This window comes from Pezoporus occidentalis, unplaced genomic scaffold (genome assembly GCF_034315485.1).
Source record: "Pezoporus occidentalis ecotype Australia unplaced genomic scaffold, CSIRO_AGI_Poc_V1 ctg275, whole genome shotgun sequence".
Lineage (NCBI taxonomy): Eukaryota > Metazoa > Chordata > Aves > Psittaciformes > Psittacidae > Pezoporus > Pezoporus occidentalis.
Genome location: NW_026914664.1, coordinates 232,477 through 260,137, shown reverse-complemented (window position 1 = coordinate 260,137; position 27,661 = coordinate 232,477). Strand labels below are relative to the sequence as shown.

Genomic DNA, 27,661 nt, shown 5'->3' with positions numbered 1-27,661 from the left:
AAGGCATACAAATGCTACTTTGCAGTTAAGATGGCAGGTGCTGGTTTGCCAGCCTTTTACACTATCCCGAACTTGAGGGATTTATTGCCAGAATTTAACCACTTGTAACTGGTTTCACAGTTTAAGGTGGCAGCAAAAGGAAGGAAATCACACTTTGAAATCTACAGTTTCGAATGTCTCTTCTGTAGGCATTAGCATTGTTGTCTATTTGCAATAGGTAGAAGAAGAACTTGAGTCACTGAAAAAAGATTCACAAACCCCAAAACAACTGCTTCAGCAACACCAAAATAGGTACCTGTTCTACATTTATTTATTAATATAACATAAATAGATGTTTTCTCACATGTTCCACAGATAGCTCTTTTCTGATGATGATGATTGAGGGTGGGGGGTGATGATGGGCTGGGTGGGCAGCAATGAGTTTTTGAGGACTTAATAATTGTTAAACTCCAGATGTTTCTTTGCTCTTGACTTTCTGTTGCTTTTTCCTTCCATGCTGACAATTTCCTGTTTTATTCACTGCATCAAAACCTACTATTTCGAAAGAATCTCTACACCCGAATTTTCTAGGTGGACATCTAGAATTTGTTGGGAGACTAGTTCCACCATTGAAAGAAAAGATTGAAATCAACCACTTTGGTAGCTGCCTCAACTTTTTCTCATTAATTTCACTAAGAACTTTATCCTTCCCTCTTCAAGAAGTCCTAATTTCCCCAGCTATCCACCTGAATTATACGGTAACCTGTTCAAAATAAAAGGGTCAGTAACTCAATACATAACATTTCATTCACAATAGGACATCAAAATGGTTACATTTCTGAATACTGGAAAATATCATTATGTTTTCAGTACAGAAGTTACTACTTGCCAAGACTAAAATTGTAACCAGTATTTTCTTTTCGAAACTGGATTGAGCAACTAGTAAGTGAGCATGAACAGGAGGTGGCAGCACTGACTGATAAAGCACAATGCACATAGCTGTGCAAATAGTATGGAAAGCCAGGTGGAGATCATTCAGTGTGTTTTGTGATTATAGTATAGAAAATGTTAAGAGTAACCTTAACTTTAGAGAAAGCTTATGCTGCTTAGATGCTCTGCTCTCTGCCCTGCACTTTTGGTTTCTTATTTCATTGCACTGTGACCTTTGTCTTTTAAATGTTCTATGGATTCAGATATAAAATTAATTTCCAGCAGCATTTTCAGTTGACTCACAAACAGCGATGGGTAAACAGTTGGGTTGTTTGCATACATGTACAAATAGTGGTGAATAATAATTTTAAAGAAAGGGTAGTTTCATTTGGGATAAATAGATGTTTTGGTTCTGTTGACTTTGGTAACAATTGAGTGAGAATAAAAAGACGCTAATTCTCATCAGCCACTTGACAACTCAGAATTCAGTCCTCAGTATACCAGTTAAGAAATGAGGATATGCCATGCAGTGTTGCAAGCCTAAAATGAGATTAAAATGTGAGTATGCATTAATATCTGATTTGCATGGTTGAGACCATGCAAAAGCTTCTCATTTCTGCTTGTAGAATAGTTTGGGTGCATTTGAAAGCAGACTTGCCTTTCTTAGAACTTGCTTGGGAATAAATGAGTTATCAGGAATAAAAAGCAGCAGGATTTCAATTATGTAATTTTATGTGAGATGGATATCAGAGAGCAAATCTGACCAGTAAGGGGGTGTAATTTTCATGTGATTCCACTGTGAGTGATAATCCTACTGTAAAGCCGTGAGTTTCAGTGGTCATAATGATTGCAGTGAAAACCACAAGATGTTTCATACTTCCATGGTTCTTACAGTTTCTAATTTCTCTACCTAAAAATTTTATTAGAGAACAAACAAGAAATCAGAATTCAGTGCATGCACATCAAGTTAGTCACTTGGAATCTACAGTTTCTGAGCTGCGTTCTGAATTACAAGAAGCTAAGAGGATATATGAAGACAAGGTGTGTATGGATTTCTGTGTTAGCATTAGTGCCAATGAAACTGTGTATGTGCCTGGAATGTTCTAGGTATATAAGAAAAGTATTTTTATAAGGGCTTGCTTCAGAAAAACTGTGTGGACAATAAGATAAATTACATCATCCTTGAGTTGATTTGTTTGCATTAGTTTTAAGAACACATTATCTTTCTTTTTAGCACAAAATCTCTCTGCAAAACTCACTGAACAAAATAGTTTTGCTGAGTATATTGAAAGCATACCATAATGATGCCTTCTGGAAATAAAATGATTTTGCACTGCAAACATCACTTGTACATGGAGGACAAGAACGTTGTTGTACTGTACTGCAAGAAAATATGTCAGCAAAAACAGGCAGTAAAAATAGCTTCTTATTTATGTTGTACTGCCCAGAAAAATCTTTTGATAACTTTTTGTCTTGGTAAGTGGAAGGATGGGAGGACATTGAGATTACAGCAGTGCTTGAGCATTCAGGTGCCCGGAGATGCCCCATTCGTTAGTTAAGAATCTTTAACATTTATTGAAATCCAAAGGCTTCTATTGAAATCCAAAGGCTTTTTACCAGCAGGATACAATACAGGCAAAACAAAGGGTCTGGGCAGCACCTGTGTATTCAAATTATTTCTTAATCCCATTAGAAAGCATTAATCTTGACGAATTTTTTTTTAACCCTGCTGCTCCCTGAAGCCCAACTCATTTCCAGGTAGTACAGCATAGAGTGCATAGAGTTACTGCCAACAGATAGAGAGAACTTCTTACAGTTACACACAAAATCTCTGCCATGTCTTGAATTGCAGCATTTTGTATCCCATTTCTATATCACACCCACTGTATCTTTCGGTTATTTCACTGCTTTTGTTTCCAGTTTTATAAACAATTTGAATAGCTTTAAATTCCTCCTTATTTGTTGTGAAAGATAATTTATGTTTTCTTTAGAAAATTATCTGAAAACTATTACTGTCCACTCTCTTTAAAAATCAGTGGAGCTCATCCATGCAGAAATGCTTGGTGCATCCAAATCCATCTTAGATTACAAGTCATGAGGATTTAGGCATCCTTCTCCAACATGCTGTTGAAAAGGGAAAGTTCAGGTCACAGGAGTTCCATGAAGTTTGGCAGAGCTCATGGTCTGTGATCCAAAAAAGTCTGAGAATGGAATGGCAGGGATGTGCAGGTCAAGCCAGTAAAGCAATGGTGCGTGTGTACTTGCAGTATAAAACAGCAGGAAGGACATGGTGGTTTATTATTTCCATAGGTTTCCTCTTCTGTCAATCCCATAGATTGACATGCATTAAAACTCATTAGTCAGTTCCAAAAGTAACTTTTCACAGCATCATAACTGACCTGTAGGGAATTTGTAAATAAATATCCATTATTGTATTTCATCCTCAAGGAGGGTACAATATATGGTATGTTTTCATGTTGGCTTTACCTGAATTCTTTTGATTCAAATCATGCAGTGCACAGCATAAGGTCATATCAGATTTATAGCTCTAACTATAGTGTATACTCCATGGGCATGTTCCCTTACAGAATGCTTACCTTGTAACAGATGTAAAATTGGAAACTGGGAATCAGTTTAAGTCTATTTTTCACAGTCTACCAACTCCAGAAAATGTTTGGGTTGTATGTCTAGGAAAGAATATGCTGCTTTATCCAATAAAAACTGCTTTTCAAAAGGAAGTGTAATAAACTGAATTGCTAAGGGAGACTTTAGTGAGAGATGAGTTGATAGCTGGAGATAATTTGATCTTAGGCTGTTATGTGGAGTCATTCCTTGGAAGATGTGAGAGAGAATCCAAATAAAGGTTTTATAAATGAATGTCTTGCTTTTACAACATGGCTTCCTCCGGGGCTTCTCTGGTGGGATAAAAACCTTAGCAACTAAAATTTTCAAGAGCATAGGTGAAAACTAAAGCCAAAGATGAAGTTAAGCGTCAGTTTCGGTATGAGGAATTACTGAGCTGATTAGGATTCTTCAGCCTGGAAAAATGATGTTACATAAATGAGGTTTGCAAGATCAGAACCAGTGTGAAAAGGATGACTGAGGATGAAAGGATGAAAAGGGTGACACCTCATGGTCTCTTCCAGCATAAAATGGGATCGTTAAAAGCAAGGTTTAAAAAATCAGAAAAGTGTGTTGGTTCATGCAACAGGCAGTAGACATGAGGAAGGTCCTGCCAAAGTATGTTGAAGTTGCAACAACTTGCAGAATTGGGCAGGGCTAAGAGTAATGCTCCATCCCTGGCACTGTTCAAGACCAGGTTGGGCAGAGCCATGGGTGACGTGAGGTGTCCCTGCCCATGGCAGGGGGGAGGTTGGAACTAGATGATCTCAAGGTCCTTTCCAGCCCTAACTACGATTCTATGATTCTATGGTATAAGTTGTTGATACGAGACAGTTTCAGCAGTCAGAAAAATGTGGTACTTTAGTGGCTATAAATCTAAACATGTAAGTGATCTGTCTGCATATACTACATAAAACCTGCTGTTAGACCTCAGTGTGTCTGGCGAATTTCACTGTATCATTAAACACAGAGTGAATATGGCTGACTATATGCTTGGGATGAACTTCTCCCTAAATTAACTTAATTGTATAGGAAGGGCCTTATGTGAGAACAGCTCTTTCTGTCACTGTCAGAGAAAGCCCTGTTGATAATGTTGTACGCAGTAGTTGAGCTCTGTAGAGGGTGTACTTCAGGCTTAAATTTTCTGTGGACATATGGAGTAGCTGTGTAAGGAGGGATTCAGGGAGAAGTGACCTGGGATTTACTGAGATTTCTCCTATTGGAGGGCTCCACAAGATGAGAGGAACCCCTTTCAGAAAGGACCTAAGCCTATCACAGGAAGAAGAGGCCCTCAAAATGTCCTTCCACTATTTAGCCATTGGAGCTCTAGGAGGAGAACCAGTTCAGTTTTGGAGAAGAAAAACTTCATAAGAAGATCTTCAGAACTTTCCCTTGACAACATCTTTTCATCATGATGTGCCCAACCTCCATTTGATGAAAGACCTGAGGTTTTGGCACTAACCCTGCATAAATGGTCCATTAATAATTAAAAAGAATTATGTCTTCATTATAATCAGATGCATGAAAGAGGGGGGCAGAAGAGGAAAGAAAGAGATGAATGGTTTTGTCACAGGCTGAAGAAACATTTTTAACTAAGTAGAAAGGAAATGCCCAGATTTTGGTGGCAGCCAAAAGAGAGATTGCAGATGCTGAAGTGCTTGTTAGAAGAGCGCTGTAGGAGGTTTCATATATTCTTATTGAATGATTCCATATAGATTGTGTTTTAGTCATATTTGCATTATGTTGGCTTTTCTAACTAGTAGTATTGCAAATCAAGCAAGGAGCTTGAACTTTTTTTTCTCAAGTGGCTGTTTTCCTGTTCCATTTAATGTTTACAGTGCAGGTAAGGAATTCTTAAAGAGCTGTGGATCAGGGTGGAAGCCAGTTCATTCTCAGGAACCTCATTTAACTCTGCAATGAAATTGATCTTAATCTCTGAAAAACAACACAGTTCTGAATACACCTAGGGAATAACTGCTGAGCTAAAAGATGACGTTTGGTCTTCTTTTGAGTAGAACCTAGAAGAGCAGTAGAGAAAATCCAATGTAGTATTTAAAATAGAATATGTTAAGGTAATTATTAATGAATATTTTTCTTTATTCTAGGTCAAAGATCTTGAGAAGCAGTTGCACCTAGTTCTTTCTGAGGTGGCAGAAGCTCAGACAGAGCAGGATCAAAGCAGCCAAGAATCTGGATATCCGAAAACCCAGACTTATCAGTTACTGGTAAAACCAAGTGATCGTGTTGAAAAGAATCTTGCTTTCTAAAAGCCTCTCTCTACTGATGGTGTTGAGATTTGCTCATTGCTTGTTTATGAAGTGCAGCAGCCCCCTTATAATTAAGTATGAGGATTATTTTTTATTTTTTTATGAGGATTATTTAGAAAATTGAATTAGCCATCAAGAAAATTTCCCAAGGGCCTTTGCCATTAGCAATGCAGGACACCCTATATTATGATTAATTTTGTCAAAAACACAAAACCCTTGAATCCTGTGCAAATCATATTAAAGATGCTGAGCCACCTTCACTTTAACCTCACAGTTTAGGTCCCTCTGTTCAAGAACCTTGATCCCTTAACACATTTTGCAAGACACATCTGGGATTTTCCTAATAGCACTAAACATTCCTTTATAACTGATTGAGAATATTCACAAATTGAACATGCAGTATAGAAAAGCTTTGCCACACATAGGGTTGATTTCACCACAACTGGCTTCATGTACTATAATTAGCCTTGCTTTTCTTCTTACACAAGATTATTCCTTGATGACTGAATTTTGGGATATTAGTCTGTGTGGTTTCATTAGGTTTGTTTGCCTAGTTATTGTCACAGTGCTCTGAAAGAGATGTTGAAATGATTTCATTCCATACTGCATTCTCCTACTCAAGGGTTAGTGTAAATCTGTTCCTACAGAATATACATAGCTATTGAGAAGACTGGAGTCAGAAAAATCGTTGTATAATTGAGGGTTAAGAAACTCATTTTAGGATTCCTTTTGTTTCTGTCTTCAGCTCATGTTTTTATTCTGCCATTCTCTGAGCTTCCTAGTTGGTTTTCTACTTCCACTTTTACAATATGCAGATAGTTACAACAGCAAAAGTTATGATTAGCAGTAATGCCTATTGATAATTCAGTTTGCGCACATTTTAAATTTATATTTTCAAAATGAATAGCTCTGAAATGTCAGGATTTTTTAAATAATATTTACATTTTAAATTATTTATAATTTCAATTATGTACTGTTACATCTGAGGTAGAAACGATTTAAGCTAGGGGGAACATGTGGCAAATTGCTTCATGAGATGAGATGAGCAATTCTTATTAGTGGTAAAGATGGATATTTATCAAGAGCAGCCTTCCTTGGAATGCAGTGTGCTTTATTGTTTTTCATTTGATACTGACACAATACAAACTTTTTAAATTTTGTAGCTTACACTGATTTTGGAATAGATATAAATGACATGAAAGACTTCAGTGCTGAGGTGCTACATGCTTCAAAATAACTATAGCAGCAGTATATGAAGTTGAAACTTACTGCTTTGTTGGAAGAAAACATGTAAGAGGTGTCAGACTAGTTTAGCCAATATACCTGTCTTCTGCCAAGTGTAAATCCATACAGTTGTCCCTATTCAGTTATCAAATTGTATAATTGAATGTGCTGATGTTAAGAGAAAGAAAAAAAAATTCTAAATGTGATTTAAAGAGGGAGGTGACTTTAATTTTTTGTAGCTTGAACTTTGTAAAAAAGAGATAGAACTAGAACCTGAACTGCTAGAAAAAGAGCAGAACAAGCGAATCTGGGATCAGAACACAGACAGCAGCATCACCATTGACCATCTAAAGAGACAACTAGACAACAAAACCAAGCAACTTCAGCGTATGGAAAACCCAGCAAAGGAAATGAGGACTGAATGTCAGAGAGAACTGAAGTACCAGGTTGGTGAGCAGCTATGATGTGATAGTGTTCAGGAGAGAAAGAGCACCAAACAGGGGCTTTACTTCAGGTAGAAGCATTGTAACTGGTTACCATGGGGTGGGGCGCCTCTGGGGCTAACATGGCAAAATTTTGCTTCCAAAGATGCAGATACATGACACTCAAAATCTGCATTTTTTTTCCCTATTTTTTCTCCATTTTTTTTCCCTTTTCTGACCTGTCCAGCCCTCACTTCTCATTACTTATGAAGATGTAGAACCATTATTTAAATTTTGATTTTTGACATACAAAGCTTAGGAGAAAATGAATGTTCTGCTGATCGTATGCTTGATTTTGACTATAAACCTCTGAAACAACCTTGTGTAAATTTCCAGAAAGTTTGATGCTGGCAGATGTAACAAACAAACTATTGAAGGTAGTATTTTCTGTAAGAATAATTGGTAAATGAAAGGCCTTCATAATGCTTTCATTTATGTAGTGCTTAATGAAAACATAATGAAGTTTATGTTTATAAACGTAAGCTGAATGCAGTGCTATGTCAGAAAGAATTAATTCTGACAAAGTAGATTCCTAGACACTGACTTGTAGTACATTCCTCTTTCTTCAAGACTTCACCCCCTCAGAAATGCGCTGTAATTAGGTAACCCTCTTTGCATTTTGCGTAAAGATCAAGCTAATTACTTTGTACTTCAACCAAACCACAGGCTTGTGCTACCTCACATAGCCTTCTACGTTTTCTCAATCCATTATTTTTCCTTTAAAATCCTCCCACCAGGAAGTTCATTCTTTTCTCCTGTTCCTATTTTGTACTATTAGCATATCCCGAGTCACAGTGCTTGATGCTTTAAATGGTGCACATTGCTGCCTGCAGGAATAAAATCAGTATAAATTATTCATGTACATACTTTTTTTCCCCCCAACTTACAGTGCTGTCAGTCGAGTTCTAACAGTTAAAGTCCTTTTGCCTCAGCTGCTCTAAATTTCATACTAACATTGCAGGTTTGTCGTTTTGTTGGTTCTATTTTTTCCCCATCAGTTTAACCTTTTCCATTTTCTATAATAAACCCCCAATATTCTAAGCAATACTTATTAAGATGGGGAAAAGGAAAGAAAAGAAGAATCACAGTCATTGTAGACTAGATCATGCTGACCTAATTTTCCTGTAAAACCCAGATGTTTTAAGGTGAACTCTAGAAAAACAGAAATGTGACAGAAAGTTTTAAAGGTATAAATAAATGTTTCTCTTGTTTGATCTTTATATTTCTGTTATTCAGATGGCTGCAATTAAGGAAAAAAATGAAAGCATTGGTAGAATCTCCTCTTTGACTGTCCAGCTGGAGTCAACCGAGGAAACGCTCCGTAAAGTTAAAGAAGATCTTACAGCCAAACAGATCGCTTTGGAGATTGCTGAGAAAACAGTGTCAAATATGACAGCCTGTCTGCAGGAGAAAGAGAGAGCCCTTGATGCTACCAGTGAGGAAATTGAGAAGCTGCATTCACAACTTAGCAGTAGGATGGAGGAGTTCCAGCGTCTCAAGAATGACGACCGTTTACATTATGTCCAGTCAGAGTGTGAAACACTGAAACTGCAGGTATCAGAGAAGGAAAGGATTATTGAGATCTTCCAAAAGCAAATTGATAACATGACCCAGACTGTGGGCCAGCACAGTCGAGCTGCTGGAGCAATAGAAGTTGAGAAATCCCAGCTTATAAAAGAAATAGATGACTGGAAACTCAAAGCAGAAGAACTTAAGGTGTGCAAACAATGTTTTATTTATGTTTTTGTAATACAGTAAATATTTTCTGTTTTTAAATATCTGTCTTAGTGTGCTAATACTGTGGTTCTAACGCAGATCAGACAATGCACCTTGAATCCTAGCAGCAATAAAAGAGTTAGTAAGCAGAGAGAATATTTCCACCAAAAATGAATAATTCACTGGTAAAAAGCAGTTGCCAAAAGGCTTCTGAAAGCTGGAATATAAGATGCTGTCCTCAGTGGTACAGTTGTCCACACCAGTAACAGAACCAGAAATAAAAGTGTTACTTAAAAATAATACACAGTAAGCACTCAGAATTCCAAACTGAAGACACTGTTTAGAGCTGTTTATTACTCTGACAAGAATTACAGGATAGGGCAGTCTTATGCAGGTCAGTATCTTCAGAACAAATTCACTCCAGATAGGGAATCTCATTCTCTTCTGTGAGAATTAGGGGTGAATATAGAGGTTCTACTAGTAAAGGATGGAAATAATTTTCATATAATATACCTGCTAAGGTTAAACATGCTGTAAACCATCAGATCAGATTCTGTTTTTGCCTGGATTATCAATTTTCACAGAACTAATCTATCCACTTTACTCTGATTTTCTTTCTTGCCCCAAACTCTTCACTGACAACCAAGATTTAAAGTAATGACAATGTCTGCACATCTTTGTGCTTATTTTATATAATTATGTGTATTGCACATAGTTAACATTGTCTTTTATGTAAGTAGATTGCAAAGGATGAGAAGGAAACCAGAATACATGAAGTGGAAGCCAGACTGAGTGAACTGGAACTGGAGAAGGTTAAACTGGTTAACACCTGCACTGAGAGGCTCCATGCACTTAATGATATGAAACTGGAAAAAGAACAGCTAATGAATGAACTTGAAGCCAGTCAGTGTGAGCTAGCTGGCCTTGCAGGTAGGGAGCCTCAACTTGGCTCGTCTCTGATAGCTAAATTGGGCTGGTGTTAAAAATAAAAGAGCAGCTTGCTTGCTGAATCCAAATATGGCTGCTGGTACAGCAGAAGGTTCCCTGCCAGCAAGGGGTGGTCAGGTCACTTCAGAGAGCTATGTTGTGATTTGGGATTCTGGCACACAATGGTGGGAATACAATCTTTATGCAGTCTCTCACTACCCTGAAAAAAAGTGCTTAAACTGCCTGGCTCTGGAGACCAAAGAAACAGACGTAGTAAATCAGAGAACAGATACTTCACTGCTTTTTCCTGGGTGTTATTAAAGAGCACTAGGGGATCCTATTAACAGTCTGTGATCAAATTACAGTGGAACTTTGTTTCTGTTTTGTTGTAGCTTTGCTACAATGTTATTTAGAAATTTTTATGTTGTAACTCCACTGTTTTCAGAAGTAATGTGAGGGAAAGCAAATCAAGATAATATTTAAAAAAAAAAAAAGAAAATCAAAAGTAGGGTCTGGAACTAAGCCAACCACCAAAATTCAGGGGGATTCTCTGCTAAATCTGCACTGCAGCCACCCAGATGATACTGTTCGCATGTTTTGTTCTCTACACACCCCTCTACTCTCATAAAATTCCCATTGGGAACATGGATGTCCTCACTTCTAAACTTACTAAGTTTTGTAAGAATTAAACAGAACCTGCATGTCTGCCTTAACTTTGTACAGTACTATCAGGGTGAATGAGTTTAAGAAAGGATTATTGGAGTGAATGACCACAGAGAAATTAAGGCCAAGCTGTTGATAGAGTCTGAGCTCACAGCTGACTGGCTTGTAGTGGTGTGAATGGCATAAATGAGTTGCAGAGAAATAAGAGGAGCAGAGCTGAGAAGCAGAGTTACAGGGGAATGTTTGACAGATTAGATCCGTTACTTGGTTATAAGCGTGGCTGGAGAAAAGAATGTCCAGGGTAAAATGATGACTCTCACCAATACCCTTAACTTTCACAGTATGCAGTTGGGTCTAGCAGCAGAATTCAGAAACATGGGTTTATATCACTTACTTGAGCTGTTGCTTTGGTGAGCAACCAAAGAACACGTTTGTTACTGGTGAAACAGAAGCTTTTGGTGGCATGCAAGACAATGAATTGCTCCTTTTAAGAGTGTAGGTGAGAGATCAGTAATCTTGGCTAGAAGAATGATATTTTTTTTGTCACTATAATTTCAATCTTACTTTCATCAGAGGGATTTGAAGATTTGAAGAGGGACTACCAGGATAAAATCAAGGAGATGGAAAATACAGCAAACAGACTGAAAATGCAGTTGAAATCTGCCCAAGCTGAATTGGAACAGAGCAGGACTGCTCTAAAGGCTATGGAAGGATATGATGGCAATGGTAATTACGGATTGAACTTCCCCAGAATCACATACATTTATATTTTTAACGAGGGGATTTTTCTAAGTATTGATCCCTCAATAGATACTATAATAATATTCCAGATGTTTTGTGAAATAAGTAATCAGTACTGCGGATAACAGCATACTTTTATTTCACCTTTTACTACATACTGTAAAACTTAAATGAGAAGTTGAGTTTCCTCAGGTGATCTTTATGCCTGTTTCCAGGGAATGCTCTCTTTTCATCTTGTGAGTGTGATGGGTCTGGTGCCACTACCATGGACAAACTCCAGTTAATGCTAATGGATGGTTTGCACACATAAGTGACTATGGAATCCTGGTTTGACTTACTTATACTAACCTATTGCTGATAACCAACTTCCAGAGTCTTTTGACAGAATACTTGATCAATGTTGTTCATTGAGAATGAACTTTGTCTTTTGTAGCTATAAAAGTTGCAGTGGGAATGCAGAAGCAGATCACAGCCAAGAGAGGACAGATGGATGCGTTACAGAGCAAGATTAAATTCTTGGAAGAAGCAATGACAAATGCAGCTAAGGTCAGAAGAGCTCCCTGTAAAAGTGTTTAACTGTATTTAGAGAAATTTGTATTTAGAGAAATGCATGGCCCAAAGCACAATTGTCCCAAGAAGGACCAAAGAGAATTTTACTTGGTGTAATGGTCACCTTCCCTGTCCTCCCCCTAATATATATGAGAGAATACCTCCACTACATAAATAAGCCTTCTGCATAAAGACAGGTTTTAATTTATAGTTATTCTCTGTGAAAGAACAGTACTAGTTTCAGTAAGAAGCAGGCTCTTACATATCCATTCTTTTTAAAAATGTAAACTAATGCATTCTGTATCCTTCTGAATGGATCTAAAATCTGAGATGTTATCTCATTGTGACCAGTCCAATTGTACTTTTCTTTATAAGAGCTATCTTCTTGCTGCAGAAACCTCATCTTTCTGTAAAATGCAATAGCTAAGCTTCTGAAATGGTTGATTCAGATCTGTCAAAGAGCAAAAAAAAAAATGCAGAAAACAAATACATATAATGTAGATAGTTACAAATTTTTGACTCATACTTTTTATCCTCATCTTAAATTCAGGAGAAGCATTACCTCAGAGAAAAAAATAGTAAGCTAGGTCAAGAATTGAGCTATATTACATCAGAAAACACCAGGATTGCTGGGGAACTGAAGATCCTGCAATCACAAGACAAACTTCTAAAAGAAAAAATATCCAAGATGGAGACAGCCCTTGATAAGGTAATTTAAGGTGCTTTCAGTGAGACCTTCCTTTACAGTCATTTAGGAAGAGAATGTCTGACCTCTTACCTAGGTTGTATTTAAGTATGTCCTATTCACAGGTACTGTAAGACTCTTACCTGAAGAAAGATCTGTAGTTAAGACTGTCTTTTGGGTTTTTTTAATGGTAACAGTCTTCTGTTTTCATTAAGAGAATTCTCGATTTACTCCTTACTATTTTAGGGAAATAAAAGCTGCAGGGAATTTAAAGCACATTAGGCTGACCTTCTAGACCTGCCTCTGGCTCTTTGGCACAAAGAAACTCCTCTGTGGAGAGAGGAACAATTATTCAGGATAACAGGGGCTCCACTGAAATCAAGCACTGGCACACCCAGACACAGCACACTTCTTCATGCTCCTTCTCTCTCTCTTTCTGTGCTTTGGCCTAGAGCTTCCACTCTTCTTTCTATCTTGATGAGCCCTTCCACTCTTCTTTCTATCCTGATAAGCCCTCAGTGAAAAAAACTTATAAAGAAGAAAGAGTATATAACAATGAGACAGGTCAACAAAGTTATCAGCCACCCATTTTAAAACCTTGAGTTCTGACACACTAGCACAGTTGAATTTTCTAATCCCAGAGGTGTTCAATAGGTCTAGGACTGTCCCTGAAAGGATTAGCTCCCTTCTGTGATATCATGGTGTGCATATTATGACTACTAGGATCATGTAACAGGTGAGTTGCTTTTGTAAGTCTCAAGAAAGGCATCTGGTCATATCGCAGTATTTCTATACTTATAGCAGTAGATAAATATAGCATCTCTCTTTGTACCTTGTTTCTTTATCAGAAAGAAAATAGACAAGACTGCAATCCACAGAAAGTTAGCAAAATTAATGTTTCTTTTTTCCTCTCTTACAGGCATCGCTGCAATTTGCAGAATGTCAGTGCATAATCCAGTGTCAGGAACAAGAAGCAATGCGCTTCAGACTGCAGCATACTTTAGATGTAAAAGTAAGTACGTTATCGAGAAGTATGAGTATAAACTTAGATGTATTTGCTTTGTGTCCTGACTTCATGCTTAACCCTATTTATTGCCAAGTACTCTAAAAAGCTTGTGTTCTGAAACCTCTTTTTACATGTTCTCCATCAGGGACTGTAGCAATAAGACAAGTGGTAATGGGTTTAAACATACACAGGGGAAGTTCAGGTTAGATATAAGGAAGAAGTTCTTTACTGTGAGGGTGGTGAGGCACTGGAAGAAGTTGCCCAAAGTGGTAAATGTTCCACCCCATCAGTGTTCAAGGCCAGGTTGGACAGAGCCTTGGGCGATGTGGTCTAGAGTGAGGCATCCCTGCCCATGGCAGGGGGGGTGGAACTGAATGATCTTAAGGTCCTTTCAAACCCAGGACATTCTGTGATTCTATGATTGTTGCACAAGTAATGTCCATAATTTCAGTTACTTTGAAGTGCTGTGTACAGTAAGGCAATAAAAAAAATCAATAGTTACAGGAATACTGGATTGTATGCTTCAGCTGCTGGGCTTTGGTTTCAGTGACACTTCATCATTTTCTTACAGCCTTAGGCAAAGCAAGAAATGTTAATGGCATTATGATAGAAAATGAATTGGAGAGGTCTGAAGGGGGATGGCTTTTACTAGTGTGAACTGTTACAGCTAGAAAGCACTAACAATCTTTGGGGCACCCACATCCTTCTTCAGGCCTGAAGTAAAACCAGCAACCTTAAAGCTACATAAAGGCTGGAAATAAGGACTCTGAGAATCTGATTATGCTAATTAAGTTAGGCAGCACCAAAGAAAATCATGTTTAAGAAGCCAGGAGAGATGTTAGCAGGGAGAAAGGAAATACAGTCATGAGACATCTGGGACAGAAAAAGGAAAACTTGTAATTGACATCTGTCAAGCTATAGAGCAGTAGTGAAAGATGGGGTATAGGTAAAATCATGCAGTAATGAAAAGCCAGTATCTGTCTCATAGAGCCTAGAACTTTTATTGCCCAATAGATTCAGTCCAATCTCTACCTTTACTAATGAGTTTAATAGAGAATATTATTTACGTTTGCCTTACTTGTAACCATAGACTATTAAGGCTGCAATGAAACTACTGCTATAAATGAATGGTACACTTGGAATGGAATTACTGTTAATTTTAGTGACCCACTCCAATTGCTAGTTTTGAGTGAGAAACAAAATGTTATTTTCAAAATACCACTCTATATCAGAGTGATATCTACATCAGTGATCCAGTAAGTACTTGATATGAACAATGGCAAAGGCCGGAAATCTCTGACTCATATGAAAGAAATCCTCATGCAAGTGGGAAAAAAGAGGTACAGGAACTGTGAGACAGTTTAATTTTGTGATGGCCCTGAAATTTCCTCCATTTGAATGGTTTCAGAGCGTATGTTAAAATTCTGACAAGAAATGAAACTGCCAGTCCTGCACCTGATACAGTCACTAGAAGGTTTATATCTGAGCACACCTAATAAACGCTAAGAAGTGTTTGAGAAATGAGTGGTGCATATTATAAGGTATTTGGCTAAGAGATGCCCTGTTACAGAGGGCATGATGGCTATACCCATTTATTCTGCTTAGCTGTACTTGCTTATTCTGCCTGGCTCATGTTTTTCCACAGGAGCTGCAGAGCCGAGGCTACTTGACACCTTTTCCTTCAGGCAGGCTGTGGCACATAGCACCCCTTTCCCACCTGCACTCAGCTGTCATGCCACCCTCCCTGAATTTGGCCAGCTGTGTCACTGAAGTGAGTACCTGTCTCAAAATGGGAGACTGCACAGGAAACAGGGATGTTCCAAAAAGTAAAAATAATGTGGGATTGATAAATGGGAGAGCATCTAGCAGGACTGTCCAAGAGTGAATTCTTAACACCAAAGATGAAAAAATTTTCTTTAGCTTCTTGTATGCTAGGGCCTTTCAGATTTTCTTTCTTTTTATATGTAAAAAACAACCAGACAATAAAAAACTCTATGGATTGTAATAGGAGTTTATCTTACCTCTATCACCAATGACATTTATAACCTGTTAAAATTGAAGGTACTGATCTGTAAGCAGTTTGGTCTTCGCATTCTTTTTCTTTGCTAGTACTCTACTTGCTCTAAATCCCTTACATTTGGCAGTGAAAATAGACTGGTACATAATTTCTGATAAATTTCATCTGATTCACCTGTAGTAGCTTTTAATACTTAAATCTTTCTCCAAGCTGGTTTTCACTATGACCAATTTTATCCTAAAAGACACATCACTCTCCTTCCTTTTGTTTTTGTACATCTTTAGGTGCTAGTGTTCTGGTCTTTCATTACAGAATAGATCAACTCAAATCTCTCATGAAAAAATGTAGTCTTTTGGTATTTTCTGTGTAGATTTTATCTCATTCTCCAAAAGGTACCTTATGTATCTCCCATAGAAATTGGTAGAGGTTTTTTTCATTAATTTTTACCTCAAAATCTGTAGATTACAAGCTACTGCAGATATTTTTCAATAATATTTTCTGTTTTATTTTCTGATGTGGTGACAAACATTTACATCAAGGAACAAAGGAGAGTTAAGTCCCTGTACTATCAGGTACTCCCCTTCTCTTTACTTTAATCCATGTATACTTCTGATGATAAAGTAGGATTTTTAACGTAGTACTATGGCAACAACCTAACAGGTCATAAGAGAACTTGATTCAAAGTCTACTTGAATCTTCTTGGTTCCTGCATAATTAGTTTTTGTACGAAATGAAGCAGCTCTGTCATGTGAGACAGAGACCTTACCTGGTCGATAGCCTGGTTCCTTAGCCAGAGTTTGGGAAAGATGGATTTGGTCTAAGTATCACATCTACCCATTATGAAGCTGAGGACTTGTTCTCCATAGAAACTCTGCTGAAACTAGTGTGTTCCCATTGGAAGTAACTTTTTCTTTTTCAATGAAAACATGCTAGCAAAATGTTTCTAGCCAGTTCCATCCACAGATGAAGCATAACTCAGTAGGAGCAGTGCTTTGAACACGAGAAGTGCTTGAGTAGTCTGAAAAATCCAGTTCTTTCTGTCAAGAGAAGATTCTTTGAACCAGGCCTTTGCCTCGAGTCCCAGTTAGTAAAATGAGAATAATATTGCACTTCATCTCAGAGCATAGCTGTGACAATGAAGTGGTTTATATTTGCAGACAGCTCAGCTGTGATAGAAATGAGTGCCTAGACAACACCATGATACAACAATTTCAATCTTCAGAGCTGTGTTTGTGTACTGGACAGTAATACCTGGGGTCACAGGTCAGAAAGGAGCAAACAGAGTTGTCACATAAGCAATGATTACTGATGCTGTGTCCTGAAAAAGGTAATGGTTGTAGAGGTGTGGGGGGGAAACTTTCATAATGAAAGGCTTATTTTAATGTTTTTACCCTTGAAACAGTAGTCATAACCTTTTTACAATATTCATTGAAAATGCAGATGTTAGCCATATCCTTCCTCAGTGGTATTTAGTTGCTTTACACATTGCTGTCAGATAACTTCCAGATAAGAGTGCAGTCATATTTGGAGAATATTTTGACAGTTTTCCCATAATCAAGTCTAGCCTCCAACACTTCTGAACTAAAATGACAAAAAATCTGCCTTGTTTCTAACTGTGAAGACAAGAGTAGAGGGGGGAAAATATGTGACTTTGGATGAGTATAGGAAGGAACTGAAAAAGAGAGTACCTTTATAAATACTTTGTAACTGAAATTTATCTCAAATGTCTTCCAAGCCAGACATTTTGAAGGATGAACCATTGCAGGATCTAAAGAGGATTCTTCAAGAGTTAACAAGCTCAGGCAACGATATTCCCTCTGTGGATCTTGGCGAGGATGGCAGCAATGGTGGGAGAAAATCACCTTTAGCAACCATGTAAGAGTATTACTTCTGTTGCGTGCAGTGTACTTGTCTTCCCTTTTTAAACTGGGATCTGGCTATTTGTGTGCCTCAGGAGCAAACCTTTTTGCAAGAAAATAGGGTTTACAAGTTAGCTTGAGTTAGCCTGAAAACTTCCAAAGATTCTGTTGTTTTCAAGGTTCCTTAGATGCTTTAGGTGGTAGTGTAATAGACGGTTACTACACCATTTGCCTTTATTGTTTGCTTTTTGATGTTTCTGCTTTTGTTTTCATGTAGAACTCTCTTCGTCCTTTGCCTTGTGCAAATATCCTTCCTCTCATTACTGTAGCAGCTAATTACTACTGGCAATGGCTTGAAGTTGAGAAATCAATACAGCACAAATTCTGATATTTCTAAGTCAGAATATAAAGATACTACATACAGGAAAATATAATTAATGGACTTCTATTAGAATCATATTTACTTAAACCAGTGACACTTCTCCCATCATACACACTGTTGGAACAAAATCATATTGGTCAATATCCTATGTATTCCAGGTTCGATGCTGTGTTTGGTCCTGTGTTCTACTGAAGACCAGAAGTTCCTTGTAGATCAAAACTCTGAGAGAGCTTAGTGAAGTAATGATGTGTTAAGATTCATTGGTCAGGCTTGTGTCCATAATCTCCAAAGCTTGTGGTTTTATGTACTACAGAATGGGTGTTAAAACAAGTGGGAAGGATTACCAAAAGGCATTCATCACCTTAGCATTTTCTGGAAACAAAAATATTGTGGTGACACCCACAAGACATTGCTGAAGTCTGTAGAAGTTAAGAAGCTTCCTTTTAAATGGATACTTTATTAATTAAATAGAGGACCTTTACAAAAGGATACACAAGTGGTATGTGGAAAGCTGGAACAATGTGCTTCTAGGTAGCTTTAGCAGAGACAAGATTTTGTAGATTGTCTCCTATGAAGACTGAGATGAAGCTCATTTTCTACTTTTCTTCTCCTGTTCCCAGTGCCTTAGTTAAAAGTTGTGCTGTATCCAAAATTACAATATCAGAATATAAGATGGCAAATACCAGCTGCCATTTGCTGTAAAATCTTACTTGATTTATTCTTTTTTTGTCTATTCCAAAGCTGAGGTTGTCACAAAAAGCCTGACATAGAGCAAGAAGTCTTAGTATGATAAACAGAGATAGCACTTTGTGTGCTTCAAGCATGCTTAGCAGACATGGTGGTGTAGATAGAGATGGAATAGCAGAGCTGCTGGTGGGAATGGAACAGTTCTACAAAAGGTCAGCATTAAATTCAGCAAGATTTTACTTCTTTGGAATACTACCAAGTGTCTCTCAATGCTCAAAATTAGTCTAGCTGTTTGTTTTTTTTTTTAATTTAATTAATTATCCATTTCCATTCTCTTACCAAATACCACTGTACTCTAAAAATTTACAGTGCCTGAGGAAAGACATAGGTCCAAACCTAGAAGAGGCAACAGTTTATGTTATAGTGAAATATGGGCTAAAAAGAGGCTGGTCTGAAGAAGCTAATTAGAAGCATTGTTGTGTGAGTAACCAGAAGGAAGACTGCAGTGGCACTAGTTGTCTAAAGCAGTTACTGGGTTTTTTTCCATCCTTATGACTGTGAATCTAGTCATTTCGTTCCCAGAGAAATAGTCTAAATTCCCTCTAACACTAATAGACTTCTTTTAGTGGACTCATATAACAATTTTATGATGCCTTTTCTTCACTATTACAATGTGGCTGCCATTGTACTCTGCTTAAGAAACAAGCTTATCTTCTAAAAATGTGAATGTAGTGATCCTACTGGCATAGCCTTTGCTGGGTTTTTGACAGTGATGTGTGTTTCTGTACAGGGAGACTGCATCTAAAGACTCTGCTACTGAAAACAGCATGGAAAAGGATACTTGTGGATGGTAAGAAGTGCTTTCACTCAGCTGAGTAACCTACTTAAAATACTCATTTAAGAACAAGTTCCTAAGGCTTCTTTAATACAGCCCTGAGCTTGTTTATGTTGGTTTATTCATAATGGTAAAGTTTCCTGGGAATTACAAAACAAAGGTGTGATGTTACTTTCATCCTTCTAAGAAAGAGCTCTGGGTTTTCTTTACATTGTTAGCTTTTAATTTACATGTATAAAATCTGGATATTACATAGGAGAGCTTCACGGCTAGCTAGTATTACCAAAACTTAGCATAATATTTTCAGAATGCCAGTTTTGCCATCATTTTGCTTGCAGGGATCCTTTACCCTTCCATACAGCAGACCTTCAGTCCCAAGACGTTACCCTGCCCTATACATCCCTTGGTAAGTTTTCACCAGCTGCAGTTGAGGATGAATGTGCCATATCAATATCAAACTGAAACATTAAATAATATTACAAAAAATATAGTCCAAATACAGTATATTTTCTTAGGTCATTAACCAAATACCTATCAGGTTCTGTTACAAAGTCTTTACTGAACTTTCTGTAAATCTGTATTTTGGTGTAAACCAGGTCCATACAGGTTGATACCACTGTACCTAAAACGGTTATCTTCCATGGTAGTTATTCATGAGTAGCAATAGTGTTGTGTACTATGGATAATATTGCCAAATTTTTGGTGCCTAAATTTAGGCTCTTGAATTCTATATTCAGATATCTAAATATGGATGTGCTTTTGAGAGGAATCAGTTCATTGCAAATGCCGTTGATTTCTTTCCAAGTACTGGGTGGTCAGTACCTCTTAAAATGCGATGACATGAGTTTAGTAACCTAACCAGAGATAGAAAGATACAGCTTTGAGCATTAGGGTTTGAAGATATCAGACTTTGCCACCGTCTTTTTTTCCCCATGGATTATCCATTCTGTGAATTTTCTCTGAGATTTGCCTGCAGATGCTCATATATTTAATTATTCTCTATTATTATTTAAGCCACTGTGCTCCAGGAATAGGCTAGAACTCCTCTGTTTGTCCTGAGGAGTAACTACTGTAGGTCCTCTTTTTATATTTTTGAGTATTAAAGAAAATCTCCTGGGTAGCTACTGTCAGCCTTCTAGCAAACCTACTCAACATCCAGGGATTTTTTCTAGCTCCCAAAGCAGCTGCAGGCAGTTTTTTTTACATAGAAGATTTGAGATATAGTTCAGCAAGAGGAGTTTGTTAGAAACCCCCCAAATTATTTTCAAGATGTTCCAGAAGGGGGGTGTTAAGAGTAAGGAAACAGACTATGGGAAGAAAAACGGAAAACCTGTAGTAAATATTCCCCTTATTAGTTGCATGCAACCTCTTCTTTATTTTTACACACACACAGTGTCCCAGCATATGAAAATGCTACATAATGTCAATTGCGTATTTCTGTGCACGTCTTGTCTCTTTTCCTTATGACTCCCTTTCTGCCAGCAATTCAAAGCATATCAGTCACTTGTTGGAAAGAAGGGAAATGGCAACATGTGTAAGCAACATTATTTTTTCTGCTTCCTATACCTAAGTTATGAGACCGAAATCAGCAGTAAGGTACGGGGACCACTGGGGCTTAGCACCTAGGATACTCCCTACAGACACAGCAGAAAAAGCAGGCACTGCTTTCTCCTGGGCAGTTTTACTGGCTGTTCTTCACATGAGAATCACTTTAAGAGAAACAAGCATTTTGCAAAGAGGCTATACTCTCCTGCAACCTTGGCTACTAACAGGAATGGAAAGGATGAAATAATGCAGTGACGAAGGGACCTCAACCCTGTAACTGTTACAGATATAACATCAAAGAATGAATGGGGGTTTCTTTTGAGGTATGAGCTCACTGCTTTGTGCCTGGATATCTCCTAGGAGGTGCATCCATCTTCTCACCAGCTTCTGACTATACATCTGCCCCCAAGAAGGTGTCTCAGGAGCAGAGACACAGAGAAAAGTCTCCAGTGCACTTGTTGTTAACTGCTCCACCGCATGACCTTGCAGCTGGCTCCAGTGCCTCACCACAGCACAGACCATCCGCACAGAAGGTCTACTCTCCAGAGGGTGCAGCCACAGTCCCCCATATAAGTAAGTACAGTCCCATTCCCTGATCCAGAGAGCTTGGCTAGGTTTCTTCCCAGCCAGTACAGTGTGTGAGTTACAAACTGTATGTTAAATTCAGCCATTCTGTAGAAACCAGGGGAATCCCACTATCAATCACTGATCTCTTACACTTTATGATTGTAGTATCTGTACTCCACACTGCATTTATTTTTTCATGTACTTTTGTAATACATCACTTACAGAATCCATCCATGTTGCTGAACTTGAAGACGAATAATTCTCAAGTGTACACTTGAGATCAAGTCTTCCATTTATGGTTCCAACAACTGCAATTACAGTATGCAAATTTATTGAAACATAACATACTGAGGGCTCATTTTAAAGCACTGCTTTAGCAGCTGTGGCCCACTTACCTGTTCTTGCATCCATCAGGCTGCCTGTCACAGTTCTGTTCAAGCAGAAAGTTTCTTCTGTGATAAATTAATTGTGAGTAAAATGTAGCAGCTAATGAATGTACTATACAAAGAGAAGAGAAGAGAAATTCCATGCAGTACTGGTAAATTGCTTTATTTGGATAAATAATGTAGGGATGCTTAACATCAATATTTGCAGTAACAGGCATAACAGTTGCCTAATACTAAATATTTGTCATAGTTGTTGTGGTTCCTGTAACACATTTAGAAAAGTCTTGGGGTTTACTGAAAATATTGATGTAAGGCTGTGTTTGTGTAGCTCTTAAGTGATAAAAATAAGCTTTCCTGCATCACAGAATAGGTGTGAGGGTGAAGAACATTTTCAGGGTCTATTAATGTCTATTAATGACTTGCCAGGGAGCCAGGCTATCAGGACTGCTTTATTACATTGAAGTGGCAGGAATACCCCAAAATGAATAGATGCAGTAGGAAAAACTAGATTTTCATACAATACTTACTGAATATCATGTTGAAACACTACATTTCTCTGTTTTTCAAGGTCTGAAAATACAGACACATAAGCACTGCAGGTAGGAGGGTAATAGGGATGCTGTGAACTCAGCTCTAAGCTAGTGCTATTACAGGCAGAAATCTAACCATAGCTCCAAGGAGTATTTTATGCTTCTCAGGTGGCATTTTTTTTGTAGTTCCAACTTAACTTCAGCGTGTCTATATTGTATTGTTATCTTATTAATGCAGACTTCTCAGTCACTTTATCTTTTGCATTCTTGGAACATCAGAAGCTTGTCTCTAAAACAGCTGGGCTGAGCAGTCACCCTGACTAGAACATTAATATTGCTGCTCATTGACCTTTGCTTCTCCCAGCTGCTTGGCTGTGTGAAGATGAAGTGCATGTTTGTTAGCTAATCTATATTTTTTAATGTTTGTTTCACAACTAAGAAATGCCTGTTGGTAAACAGAACACAAATGTGTGTGGCATTTCCCCATCAAACCGCTGAATTGGCAACATGAGTGAGGTTCTTTTGTCTTGTTTGTTAATCTGGTCAGCCAGTTACCTCCATCTCTGGCTCATTTTGGGTTTGGTTTGTTTTTTTCCCCTCTTTTTATTTGAGAATTTGGTGACAGTAGCAAAAACGAAACCAAGTTCTGTCCAGAAAAGTCTGCAAGGATGGGAGGTTGTAGTAATTTGTATCGTATGGGCGTCACCTTGTCAGTCTGTGGGTGTTAGTGCTCAGTCAGACAGGCACAGTGCCTTTTGAATTTTGCACTGGTCTGAATCCTCAAAGGGTTAGCTTTTCTGGTTTTATTTTTGGCTTCAGTATGTTACATCTTTCTATACCTTAGTTTTCCATCTGTAAAATGCAACTGACAATACTGCTCTCCTTTGCATAACTCTTGCAGTTTTACTGGCAAAGAGGGACTTAGAAGTTGTGGGCATAATACTCATTTAGTAACCCTTGCTCTCCATTCCCCAAATGGGGACATTTATAGGCAAAATAGAAACATGTTTGCATTGTCACTTAAACAGAAATCCCACTAAGTATAAATCTCTGTTAATAGCCTTCACTTCTTACTCATTTTTCTTTGCTACTGGAAGTTTTATTGTTTGCAATTTTATTTTCTAAGAACTTCAGATGGAATGTTAAAATAATTTATAATGACTTTTTTTTAATCTGTGATAACATATTGATGAATAATTTCTCACTAGCTTCTCAGCCCATGAAAAATAGTAAGGATACACATAGGAGACCACAGAACAAGATGGAAAGCCTGCAGAACCTGATGGGACTGTTAAAGATAAAAAACCAAGGCACAAGGATTTACCAAAAGTATTCCTATTTTATTTAAAATACATGCTCTGCAGAGACTGTTCTTGTTACCTGCCAAAGTACTACCTGTGTTTTTGCTTTATCTAAAATGAGGTAATTTTAGATGTGCCTGGTTTACTAGCAGTACCCACTTCTACATTACCCTGCTCCTAGGAGAAAAATCGGATTAACTCTATGATGCACTGTTGTTCAGCCCCTTAACTCTAATAAGCTTTGAGATCCTTAACATTTCAAACATGGCAGCTAGTGAGGAGTGCTGGCATGTCCAATTAAGTGAAATTCTTGACAAGCTGATGACTCTTTCATGGAAACTGAAGGATACTCTGACAGCAGTAGACTCCAAAAGTATCGTTTCCTAGCAGTGGCCTCAGAAGCATACCCTTTCTTTCCCAGTTTTTAAAATCTGAGATGACCACAGTGACAATGGAGAACTTTCCAGGTTTTCTTCTTGTTCCCTCTGAAGTCACTGGTAAAGTGCTCATGAGGTCCTTTGATGGTAGGAGGCCAAGTGAGATGGAATTTCTTTTTTCTGCACTTCTTCTTATTGCACATGCCAGTTGCTTCCCCTTCTTTGGCCCTTTAAGTCGCACTGCATAGACTTGGGAAATTATTATTTCTCACATCATACAGGGCACATGTGTCAGGGACATACAAGTGACCTGATTTAGGGAAAACTAATCAAGTTGTTTATTTAAAGTATAAGGTAAACATTCTCATTTTTATTTTTTGCCGTCCATTAACATCTTCAGTTTGCCTGGATTTATATCCACATAATAGTATATGTTCCTATCTGTAATGTATTGTTACCATATAAAAGTAAACTTGTTTCCATGAACTGTTAATTTAATTAAATTATTTAATTCTATAATTGTTACTGATAATTAATAATTTGATTTAATAATTTAAGTATTAATTTCACACCATCCAATAAGAGAGATTCTGAAATCTATAGTACTTCACCTCTACTCCAGCATTTGTTGCTTTGGCTTCACAAAGCAGATGAGGTGCTGCCTGTTTAGAACCAGCTTTATCTTTTTTATTAAGGCTCTGCATATAAATAATTACAAACTAAAGCTACATTTGTGAGGTTTTGATAAGTACAGTGTAACATGTATACTGGAAAGCTTGAGGTGTCTGCAGCTGAGGCCTCAATCATTTCAACATAAGGTGGTGGTCAGATAATCCCGTTCTCGCTGCTATTTTCAGACACATCACCAGTGATCAGAACTCATGAAGTGAAGACAGAGAAAGCAAAGGAAAAGGAGAAAAAGCTATTGAAGGGAAGACGCTTTGTACATTAAGGATTACTTTCATGTATGTACATTGTGTTTAAGTTATATTTTTAAAGATTAATAATAAAAGGTCTTACAGTTTTGTCATTCTTGCCTGGCACCATGACACTCTTTACGGTTTTTAACTTTTTAATGAGTGGGACATACAGAGTAGAAACATATGTATATACGGACTCGTTCACTGGCACACATTTTCAATAGCTGCATGCTGTGAGGGACACTGGTCACAAGCTGATTGCTTTAAGCTGAAGTAGTTCTTACATGGATTCTGGATCCTGCACACCATTTCAGGTCCTGTTGTTTACAAAGTTAGTTTTAAAATGGTTTGTTAGGCAGCTGCTTTTCATTCTAAAATGAACTGGCTTCCCTTCCCTCCATACTTCTTGTTATTACTTCAAAAAAACTCCAATTCATCTGAATACCCCAGAACTGTCAAGTATTTCCAATAAAAGCAGGAAATCTCCCTGTGGCATCTGTTAACATTGAGGTAAAGTGTTGAATCACATACCTGCAACTGCAAGACTGTGCAGATTTCATCCTATACCATGACTTCTTTAAGCAGAATGGATTCCTCAAGTGTAATACAAATAGAGGGTCCACAGTCTACCTTGGGCTTAGCTTTGTAAGCACTTCATTTTTACTTAGAGCTGAGAGAATGTATGTTCCTAGTTTGGGACTTTTTGTCCTTCCTCATTTTGTGTCCCTCTATAAAAACTAAAACAGGAGAAGTTCAGGCATAAAAAAATGCATTTTGAACCTATACTGACTTATTTATTTTAATAACAGCCTAGTATGACTTATATACCATGCTCCACCACCCGTATTAAGAAGTTTGCTAAAATAGTGGGCATATTACTTTCCGTTGGTCTGCAAAATGCTCTTCACTCACCGACACAGACAACCTTCCCTTAATATGAGTGCCTAAGAATAATGTATTCAAAGGCCATTCCTAGTGTGAGATTAGTAATAAACAGGAGGGCATGTTGAGAGCACATGGCATATGTGAATTGATTTAAAGCCTGCTATGTGTTTGACATTTGAGGATTTTGCAGCAGTGGGCAAATGACTTACTGCACTTAAAAGACTAACCAATGCTAAAAACAATTCCAAAGTAAGAAGATGAACAGGATCGCTAAGTATCGGATTGATGTTTAAAGCCTCATTAGTGTTTGACGGTATCTCAGGGAACAAAATAGTTGTTTAAAAATAGGCAGGGGAGGAAGAACTTTGAACAAGAACCCAAACTGATTGCTTTTCCAGGATTTGCCATTGAATTTTTGTCTGGGGACTGGTTGTGAAGAGCAGATTAATAGTACTGCCACTTCAGACCCCAGCAAGGCTTTCTGAGAAGTTGGTCACAGAAGCTGCTGACCAGGTAGCAGGAGAGTCCTTTCTACATACAGTACTAACAAAACAAGGTGCAAGATGTCCTGTGATAAATCTGTACCCCAGCAAAACATCCACAGGGTCAGCAGGAGGTGCCAGTGGCACAGCTTCACTAGCATTAATGTTTTTCCTCATTATCTGCTTTCTGAAAAGCAGTTATTGCCTTGAGTTTGAGGCAGCATGGAATGCCATGCTTGAATTCAAGGGGCTTACCCAGTGATTTTGTCCAAACCAAATGTTCTGTAGCTATGGATCAGCAAATGTAGCTTCATGAGCACAAGCCATGCAGATACAAGCTTGGGTTTGTTGACTTTAAAGCTACAGAACTGTATTCAGAGTGGATCAAATCTCTGATGTTTTTTTCTTGTCTTCTTGTGCCAGAAGAAGAGATCAGTGAGTTGGTCCTAAGCTATCAGTCATTGTCAGCAGTATTTTGTTTTAATTCAGATAATTTGCTTTATTTTCTATTCATTGATTCTGTCATTTTTTGCAACACTATTGCAAACTTAGTGAAAATGTTAATTAAGTTACCTCTCCTTTCCTAGGAACTGATTGCTTTGAAAATGAAAGGATCATTTTATAGTTGGCTTGTGTATTACAATTTGGACTTACTACACATATTTGACAGGTCTACCAGAGTTTTCATAAGTGAGGTATAGAGGATGGGAACATACATTCACCCTGTAGTCCTGCAGGTTGGAAAAGGTCAATGAAAAGTGCACTCTCGTTTGTGTTTAAGGAGCTAGGCTAAAAAGAGTTCCAAAAGACTGCAGCTCTGTGAGAACAGAAAGGAGAAGGTGGATCAGTACAAATAGCCAGAGAGAAGGGAGATCTGTCAAGCGAAAAAAGCAGCTTAACATCCTTGTGGTGTAATCCAGTGAAGTTGAGAACATGTCTGGGCTTCCTCCCTGCCACCAGCACCAGGCCTGGGGAGGCAAGAGGGTCAGAAACTCAGGGGCCGTAGAGCAGCTCTAGCCATCCCACGCTTGAATAGCAGCACAAATAGCACTTTGTTATTTCATGCCATACAGGCGGATGACACAGGAAGACCATTA

At 37.9% G+C, this 27,661-nt stretch overlaps 1 protein-coding gene across 1 annotated transcript in view; it reads left to right on the top strand.

Annotated features, from left to right (window-relative positions):
* Positions 1-25,296, top strand: part of CCDC158 (coiled-coil domain containing 158) — a 32,383-nt gene extending 7,087 nt beyond the window's left edge. Inside the window, 19 exon segments of the mRNA XM_062625001.1 lie at positions 218-290; positions 908-965; positions 967-1,017; positions 1,836-1,950; positions 5,637-5,756; positions 7,262-7,468; positions 8,741-9,220; positions 9,961-10,150; positions 11,384-11,536; positions 11,985-12,097; positions 12,651-12,809; positions 13,705-13,797; positions 15,437-15,672; positions 17,525-17,683; positions 19,527-19,586; positions 19,910-19,977; positions 21,477-21,689; positions 23,808-23,909; positions 25,135-25,296. Coding sequence (XP_062480985.1) covers positions 218-290; positions 908-965; positions 967-1,017; positions 1,836-1,950; positions 5,637-5,756; positions 7,262-7,468; positions 8,741-9,220; positions 9,961-10,150; positions 11,384-11,536; positions 11,985-12,097; positions 12,651-12,809; positions 13,705-13,797; positions 15,437-15,672; positions 17,525-17,683; positions 19,527-19,586; positions 19,910-19,977; positions 21,477-21,689; positions 23,808-23,909; positions 25,135-25,229 — 2,745 coding nt within the window. The 3' untranslated portion in view covers positions 25,230-25,296.
* The last annotated feature ends 2,365 nt before the right edge of the window (positions 25,297-27,661 follow it).